The 9,759-nt window shown below is 36.6% G+C and overlaps 1 protein-coding gene across 2 annotated transcripts; it reads right to left on the bottom strand.

Annotated features, from left to right (window-relative positions):
• Positions 1-861: 861 nt before the first annotated feature.
• On the bottom strand, positions 862-7,450 carry LOC111191467 (coiled-coil domain-containing protein 106-like). Of its 2 annotated transcripts, none has more exons than XM_049485680.1 (5): positions 7,359-7,450; positions 5,040-5,102; positions 4,606-4,818; positions 4,228-4,371; positions 862-1,694 (listed from the first exon to the last, which is right to left on the bottom strand). In XM_049485680.1, exons 2-5 carry the CDS (start codon positions 5,098-5,100, stop codon positions 1,372-1,374), a joined length of 741 nt encoding a protein of 246 aa, XP_049341637.1. In that variant the 5' UTR covers positions 5,101-5,102; positions 7,359-7,450; the 3' UTR covers positions 862-1,371. The 2 variants fall into 2 exon arrangements, with proteins under 2 accessions (XP_049341637.1, XP_049341636.1); XM_049485679.1 differs by lacking the exon at positions 7,359-7,450 and adding an exon at positions 6,603-6,778.
• Positions 7,451-9,759: the final 2,309 nt, after the last annotated feature.

Raw genomic sequence — 9,759 nt, 5'->3', positions numbered from 1 at the left:
ATAGCCCTCTGTAGAACATCCTTCTGTAAGTACCATGTAAAACACTGTGTAACTAACAGAACTTTCTGCTTAATAAAGGAGTAAAAGGACTGTAAAAGAAAGCAGAGCTTATTTCTCTGGTTTTACTCAGTTCTTACCATGTAGTTCAACAAATAACCCTCTGTAGAACATCCTTCTGTAAGTACCATGTAAAACACTGTGTAACTAACAGAACTTTCTGCTTAATAAAGGAGTAAAAGGACTGTAAAAGAAAGCAGAGCTTATTTCTCTGGTTTTACTCAGTTCTTACCATGTAGTTCAACAAATAGCCCTCTGTAGAACATCCTTCTGTAAGTACCATGTAAAACACTGTGTAACTAACAGAACTTTTTGCTTAATAAAGGTGTAAAAGGACTGTAAAAGAAAGCAGAGCTTATTTCTCTGGTTTTACTCAGTTCTTACCGTGTAGTTCAACAAATAGCCCTCTGTAGAACATCCTACTGTAAGTACCATGTAAAACACTGTGTAACTAACAGAACTTTCTGCTTAATAAAGGAGTAAAAGGACTGTAAAAGAAAGCAGAGCTTATTTCTCTGGTTTTACTCAGTTCTTACCATGTAGTTCAACAAATAGCCCTCTGTAGAACATCCTTCTGTAAGTACCATGTAAAACACTGTGTAACTAACAGAACTTTCTGCTTAATAAAGGAGTAAAAGGACTGTAAAAGAAAGCAGAGCTTATTTCTCTGGTTTTACTCAGTTCTTACCATGTAGTTCAACAAATAACCCTCTGTAGAACATCCTTCTGTAAGTACCATGTAAAACACTGTGTAACTAACAGAACTTTCTGCTTAATAAAGGAGTAAAAGGACTGTAAAAGAAAGCAGAGCTCATTTCTCTGGTTTTACTCAATTCTTATCATGTAGGTCAACAAATAAGCACTTCAAAAAGAACAACATACAACTTCGAAACAAAACAGAATTTCTCACAATGGTGAAACGGTTTATTAACACTTTTGAAAAATCTCTTTTGACACTATTCCTGTATGAGATTATACAATAGTAAATCTTACCAGGTAAGTATGTTGTGAAAGTAAATGGAACAATTTCACTAATTTCTTAAGCGTATAATGCATGCATACCGACTGAACACTGCAGTATATTTGGACTAGTCAACCTGCCCTATTAAAAAAAATGAATAAATCTTTCTGTCCAGAGACATTAAAACAGTAACATTTAAAATATTAAGCTGTGAACAGATCTAAACAGTTAGAAAAAGCAATTATGTCATTATTTTAATTGTGAATATATTTCTGTAAGAATGATTTAACCCTCAGAACAATAAACATCAACATTGAGCATTTCAAGGCACACAAGGAAGAGCTCAGATAAGTTTATCTACGAAACTTTTGCTTTATTGGGATAAGCTCTGACCTTTTTTTCAGCTCTTTGATTTTGTCCCTGAGCTCCTCATTTTCATCTAGAAAGGCCTTGCATCTTTGAGCAAAATGATTCAGTGTTTCATCCTCTCTGAACTCTGGAACTAGCCCAATGTCCTGCCCTTGTGCAGCGATGGTGACTTCTGCTATAATCGCAGTCAGCGCAATGGTGTTCCTGTCTACATTCAGTTTCTCACAGCTTACGGTGACACTCCTTGTTCGCTGAAATTCTTTAAGTACTGCCTTGTATCGATGTAAGACATCTTCGGGGCACTTTACTACAGAACACAAAGAGGCCACAGAAAAAAGGAAGCATCTACATTATTATAACTCAGTAAAACTGTAAACAAAACAATTTCTACAAACAATGCAATCTGAGAATACTGTGAATTCAACCATGTGACCATGCTACTATCTATTATGTTTAACTATCTATTATGTTGCGTCACGATTAAATTTTTTTGGATGATATGTTGTCCCAGAAATAATCGCGATGAACTATTATTATTATTTTGAACAGCACCCAGGCTCCCCGTTCAGTCAGAAAATCTAATTTATGCTTTGAGTTACCTCAATAAGATTATGACTGGTGTTATGCAACCTTACACATACACATATACAGTGGTGCCCGGAAGTGTTCATACCCCTGGCAAATTTTGACTTTGACTTTTGGCAGACAAAAACATGCAGTGGTCCAGCCAGAGTCCTGACCAAATGAGAGTCTGAGGAGGAGCTAAAGATCAGGGACCTTATTGCTAGAGATGAATGGGTTAAAAAATACCAGTGGAGACATGCAAACAAGCAATTCTTTTAATTCTCTTGCAATCTTCGGAAGCGTCAGAATTTGTCAGGGGTATGAATATTTTCAGGCTGTATATTACTATATACAGTGTATATTCACTGTATATCCAGACTTTGTCAGGGGTATGAATTTTTTGGGGCACCGCTGTATGTACTGTAATACATTGCACTGTATAACACTATGTATACTGTATAGAATATGCCATGATTATATACATGTCCCTCCTCAGACTCTGGACCACTGCATGTTTTTGTCTGATAACCACTGTCAAAATTCAAAATACTTTCGGGCACCACTGTATATATATATATATATATACAGTGCCTTGCAAAAGTCAGCCCCCTTGAACATTTATACATTTTGTCACTTTACAACTTAAATGTTTTTTTTTTTTTGAGATTTTAAGTGATAGACCAACACAAAGTAACAAATAATTGTGAAGTGAAATGAAAATGCTACATTGTTTTCAATTATTTTTATAAAATAAAAATATAAAAAGTGTGATGAGCCCCCCTATATCAAAAGTCTTTTTTTTTAACAGTGCTCCTTGCGATGCTCAAAGGTTAGGAGATGTTTTTATAACCTAACCCTGCTTTAAACCTCTCCACGACTTCATCTCTGAACTGTTTGGTGAGTTCCTTGTTCTTCATGATGCTGTTTATTCACTAGTGCTCTTTAACAAACCACTAAGACCTTAAAAGAACAGCTGGATTTACACAGAGACTAAATTAAACACAGCTGGACTCTATTAATTAAATTAAGTGACTTCTGAAGCCAATTGATTGCACTGGATGTTCTTTAGGGGTTTCAGAGTAAAGGGGGCCGAATACTTTTGCTCATCACACTTTTTATTTTTATTTTATAAACATTTTTTAAAACAATGTATCATTTCCTTTCACTTCAAAATGATGTGTTACTTTGTGTTGGTCTGTCACTTAAAATTTCAATAAAATACATTTAAGGGGCAAAATGTGAAAAGTTCAAGGGGGCTTACATTTGCAAGGCACTGTATATATATATATATATATATATATATATATATATATATATATATATATATATATATATATATATATATATATACACAGAGGTTGGACAATGAAACTGAAACACCTGGTTTTAGATTGACCCTGTGGAGCTCCCGACGGACAGTTCTGGTGGAAACAGGAGAGTTGAGGTGCACATTGAATTCTGTCGTGATTTGATCAGCCGTGGTTTTATGTCTTTTGGATACAATCCGGGTTAGCACCCGAACATCCCTTTCAGACAGCTTCCTCTTGCATCCACAGTTAATCCTGTTGGGTGTGGTTTAGTTGGTTCTTCTTGGTGGTATGCTGACATTACCCTGGATACCGTGGCTCTTGATGCATCACAAAGACTTGCTGTCTTGGTCACAGATGCGCCAGCAAGACGTGCACCAACAATTTGTCCTCTTTTGAACTCTGGTATGTCACCCATAATGTTGTGTGCATTTAATTTAATATTTAGAGTAAAACTGTGCTCTTACCCTGATAATTGAACCTTCACACTCTGCTCTTACTGGTGCAATGTGCAATTAATGAAGACTGACCACCAGGCTGTCATTTTAGTGCGTGTTTGGGCTGCCATATCATGGCATTCCCTTGGCCTAATACTGTGTTACTGCCAAGGACTTCCGAACCATTCTGGAGGACCATGTGCATCCAATGGTTTAAACACTGTATCCTGAAGGATGATAACAATGCACCAATACACACAGCAAGAGTGGTGAAAGATTTGGTGATGATTTGATGAAGATGAAAGTGAAGTTGAACATCTCCCATGGCCTGCACAGTCACCACATATTATTAGATATTATTGAGACACTTTGGGGTGTTTTGGAGGAGCGAATTGACGCTGTATTGGCCGCAAAAGGAGGCCCTACACCATACTAATAAATAATTGCGGTCTAAAACCAGGTGTTTCAGTTTCATTGTCCAACTATAACTACCAGGTGTTTCAATTTCATTGTCCAACTAAAACTATAATACCTCTTTTCCCAAAGGCAGCTGCTTTTTTGTGTTTCTTTCTTTTCTTCTTTCTTTTCTCTTGTTCTGACTCAGAGTCTGAGTGAGACCATGATTCAGAAGAGCTGGAAGAGTCTGATGAGTAGTTCTTCCTTATCTTCTTGGAACCTTTGAGAGAGTTAAACACATTCACAATTGTACACACCCTAAAAATGATGACTTTCAGAATATCAATAATTTTAAAAGGATCAAATGCCTCCATCAGAATAACAACCTTTTATATATTATTAATTATTAATTTTTATTTAAACTGACAAAAACAATACCTACTTTACACACACACACGCGCGCGCGCACACACATCAGGGGACATTAGTTTTGAGTGTTGCATGATTTTAATACCTTTTGCAGATTTAGAAGTACTCCCAGTCTCTTTCTTGCCAAGTTGCTCACGAAGGAAATCCTTTTCTTCTTTAAGGAGTCGATTTTCTTCTTTTAAGAGGCGGTTCTCCTCTTTCAAGAACCTTGTTTCCTCATTAAGCCGTTTGGTCTCTTCACAGAGTTTATCAATGCTTAATTGTGCAGTTGGTGCTGCAGCTGGTGTAACTACAGTTCCTAAAGACAGAGAAAAAGACAGACAGAGAGAGCCATCTGAGAATACTATGGGATTTCCTAGGTGTTTCTAAAGCACAATATTATAGCTATTTAATGTTTTTTCATATATACACAATATAGAAATAATCTGAATAATTAATATATAACATTTAAGTTTATTTAAAGTAAATGTAAAAAAAATCTGTCTTTAAAACTAAATTCACATTAGGCAGTTAATATACCTTCAGAGTGGACAACCACTGAGCCTCTGGTGGAACGCTTCGTTTTTCTAATATTAGGCATGGCTATAAAACAAGCATAGCAAAGCAAGTTAAACATCATAATGTGAATATACATTAAACATTTAACCAACAACAGTGCATATGATTTAGCATTTAACAACAATGTAACAGATAGGCCCTACGAAGTTAATGACTTGTTTGTGGTTTTAAAAATAAGTACAGGATGAGTTTGAACGTGATCATCTGAACCAGTTTGACTGCAGAGTAGTGCTGGGCGATATTGAGGAGACATCCTTGAGCGATTCAGGATTACGATTTAGATTTATTTTAAGTTCTTGTATAACAATGGGACAAAAAGCAGTTTTTAGGCGCTTTTCAGATTTTCTATTTTATTTTTTTATTTTCAGACATATAAAATGAACTATTTATATGGATGAAGTGTTTTGGCAGCTCTACATTGTGCTATAATGTGTTTACAATCATCATATAAAATGATAAAATGCTGCATTTTACTGGTTAGAAATTATAGTGATCTGAGCCTGTAATGGTATTTTCTTTCTCCAAAGGACTGTAAACTTTATAATAATAAAATCTACCACTTTTATAACTCATTTTGCATTAAACTCTGGGTTTTGTGTGGTCTACTCCTATACAAACAAAAAACCGCAGTGTCTGTTTAAGAGCGGTGACCCTCAAAGTGTCTGATCTCTCTGATAGACTCTTTGTGGCCGGCCAGGTCACGCCCTCTGCCTTCCAGCTGACAGAACTCGGCCCCCGATTGGCTGGCAGCCCTCATTTGCATACTTGCATGTCCTGTAGACTCCGCCCTGTCTGGCTCTATGCGGAAACTCGCGGAGCACTGAATAAAACGGTTTTAATAAGGAGATAAAAATCAGATTACTCTCATTTCTGGATCAAGAGATTTCCAGCGCGGGTGGGATATAACTGTGGATTACAGGAGACTGGATTGATGGATTCTCTTTAGCCTGGACGCGTTTTGAAGGTAGGACCTGTGGCTGAGCGCTGCTGGGTGTTGGGGGGGTGGGGGCAGTGACCGGAGGTTACCCCAGGACAAAAACAGAGCCTTTTATTACTGTAAACATGCGCTCTGACACGCTCTTTCAGCTATAATTCAGGAACCGTACATCCTACGGAATTCGGAGAGCCGGACGGTTCGAATGGTGTATAACATGACCGCATTCGATCAAATATGGACAAACGATAAACGCAAATATGAATGTCATATTTCATACTTCTCAGAAGCAAGGCATATTTCGCCCTAAATGTTTATTTTCTGAAAGGATTTACTGCTAAACAGGCTGAATAGCTGAAAAGCAGAGATTCTAAGCTTTAAAATGGTATATTGGTTGTCTATATTGAGCCTATAAATGTCCATAACTATTCAGAAACAAAACAAGATATAATAATTCATATTTTTCTGGCCCGTCTACGGGCCAGGGCGTGTTAAGAGGTTAAAGCAAGTGACCTGTAAAGATGGTGAGACAAATAAAAGCTAGCTTGATTACTTGCGTTACCTGCCTGCAGAAATCTGAAAAAGCTCACCTTTCTAACCTAAATATCTTGGTGAGGAGACAGAGGTGACGAGAGGTAGCGCAGCTGAACCGCTCCTAAAGACGCTGTTTAGAAAACGCGCGCGTTGGTCTGTGAGAGGCGCCAGTAACCATGGTAACGCAGATAAACACGTAATTACACCATTTTAAAATCACATTAAAATTGTAACGTTAATTCGAATTAACCGAATTAATCGTGAAAATCGCCCAGCACTAGTACTACTGCAGAGATATATGTCTTATTAACTGAAATACTTTTAGTTATAACGTTACTACGAAAATATATATATATATATATATTTACCCGATTCAAATCTGCAAAACTATCGCTCATTAATTACATAGCTTCTACCACTATTACAGCCAGAATTGTGGGCTTCACAATTTGAAAGTAAAACGCTAACAACGTGTGGCCATCAGTTGTAAGCGCTGCTCTCTCTCTACGGCTCTGGCTGAACTTGGCATATAAACAAGAAAAGACCATTTCAAGATAAAAGTAATCGGAGACCAAATCAGAGAAAATAAATACAGTCTGCAAATAATCAGAATAAATACTTTCTAAAATCGTTATGGTGTGTTCCACCAATACTGTCAGTTCATTTATTTCATTTATTTTAAAAACGGGTAACGTTAACCAAAATAAAGATAAACTATTTATTTTCATATGCATCCTAGCGTTAAATAAAGCAAGACTAGATCATATCCTGACGAAGGCACCATTGCCTAAATAACCAAATAAAAACAGTACCTTTCGTTTTTTTTAGAATAATCCATGGAATTCTTCAAGCATCAGTTGTTGCTTGCATTGGAATGGCGCTGAGAGCAGAAATTTGCGCCAAAATAGGACAACAATAACAAGCAGTCTGATTGGTTTACGGCCTCAAATGTCTTGGCGTACTAAAAAAAAAATAGCTGAGTTCCAAATTGCTTCCTACTCCCTATGCAGTGCACCACATAAATGATGAATCTGTGGCTCTTCCAGCGAAATAATGCATAACATTTAAAACAGATAATCGTCCGACATAGATGTAAATAGAAATCACTCTCTAATGCACTATTTCGATGTAGAATGTTATATTGCCTATACATAGGGAGTAAGGAGCAATTTGGCATTCAGCCTAAAATGACTCAACCTCAGGCTTCTGTTGTGGCGTTCTTTGCGTGTGTTCAGCATTAGATGAACCGCTCGGTCTGTTATAATTTTATCAGATATAAAGAGTGGCTTGTTACATTGAATATATGACTCTAACTAGGGAACTAATTAAGAAGGCAGGGAAAGGTGGCAAAAGTTTGATAAAATGGCTGCAGAATCAGGGTCTTTTATCTGCAAAAAAAAAATGTTCAGTGTGCCAACACAGAATGAAACTAACTAGGACAGCAACTACTAAGGATGGCTACCGATGGTAAGTTTGTATTATAATAATTATTGTAAATAAGCATGAATTGGATTGTCTTTAGTCCAGTGATCTATAATTTGGTACAAAAATCTTTTTGTTTTGGTTAATTTTCCAGGATGTGTAGAAGGGCAAGCCACAGGGGAAGGAGGTTACATGCTCCATCAGAAAGAACTCCATATTTTCCCGGTCTCACATTTCATTGTCATCCTGGTTGCAAATAATACACAGGCGAGTACTATTTTTGGCAATTGGGTTGTCAATATTGCCATATTACCGCAATTTCCGGGGGTATAAGCTAGAGGTCTGTACGGACTGCTTTTATTATAATAATAACAATGCTACTACTACTAATACTACTACTAATAATAATGCATATATTAATTCATTTAATTGAATTAAATTGTATTTTTTTATTCCTGAATCAATCTTCATCCAGTTTACAGGCCTAAAAGAGTTTCAAGATAATAGCCAATGCAAGCAAAACTTAACCCTCAGAGTGTTACTGATAAATATCAAAGCGGAGGATGGACCGAAACACACACACCGATGGAAAATGCCTTTAAAAAACTACATTTAATTAATTAAATTCATAGGGCGGTAGAAATGTGTGTCGGGCGGGCGCGGGATTAACCCCTTTTCACGGTGGCCATACAATGCGATTTTCGCCTATTTTGGGTCCCTCTGTTCAGTTTAGAATATTAAAAAAAAACACACACACTGTACCCCTGTACCATGTGAAAGTAGATACTTGGGTTCCAAAAATGGAACCCAAAATTTGGTAAATTAAATAACCTCTCATTGATTATATATTTTGAAAATTAAAAAAAAAAACTGAAAATCGCCTATTATTGTCCCACACAAATGATCATATCTTCAAAGTACATGATGATATCAAACTAATTCTGCTTACACATATGCACTAACTACTAAATTTTGTTGAGCTACCTATAACGGTTTGAGTTTTATGAAAGATTAACCGGAGAGTGCCAAAAACGTCTCCAAGTGTCCCACACTGTATCCAAATGGCACAAAGTTCCATACAGCCCCAAACCTCTCTAAATGACCCAAAAGTATTATTATTATTATTACTGAAGAGTTACTGTACAATTCCTCCCCAGAATCACTCAAACAGCTCTGACACACGATTTGTAGCGGGAGCGGGAAAAGGCAGTCCTGTGCAGACTTCTTTTCACCTGTTTTAATTGCATTTTAAACAACTGAAACTGACTGGCCGCCTACAGTCTCCACCATTTCTGTAGCAAAATGACAAAATCAGGCACACTTCTTGGTTACGTGATCAGCTGCTTAGCCAAAATTTGTATTCAAATTAGTTTATTGCTTCCTCACTGATTCATACTGCTACTTTTTTCACATGCTTCGTGCATTTTGTGCATTTAAAGTGGCTCTAAATATCCAGTATCAGTTTTTTCCCTATTTAGTGGCTGTTAAATTATTGTTTTTGTTCATTTCTTTTAATGTATTTTTGTTTGGTGTCGTCGCCCATACTCAGTTCATTTACTTTTGTGATATTTGCGTTTTTTGTGTGTAATATTAGTTTTTCTACTATTGTGCAGAGTTTTTCGTTTTTATCTTTTGAAATTCGTTTGATTATATTTTTGTTGGTATTTTGGATGTATGAAATATCCAGTGTGTGACCTCAGCTTTCTCTTAAGAAATCGGCTTTCTGACACACAACCGACAAGATTGGGTTAAATTGCACAAAGTTCCCCCGGCTTAACTGTAAAACTACAG

Source organism: Astyanax mexicanus, chromosome 12 (assembly GCF_023375975.1).
Source record: "Astyanax mexicanus isolate ESR-SI-001 chromosome 12, AstMex3_surface, whole genome shotgun sequence".
In the NCBI taxonomy this organism is placed as follows: Eukaryota; Metazoa; Chordata; class Actinopteri; order Characiformes; family Acestrorhamphidae; genus Astyanax; species Astyanax mexicanus.
The sequence above is the reverse complement of the archived record's forward strand: the minus strand, read 5'-3'. Positions and strand labels throughout refer to the sequence as shown.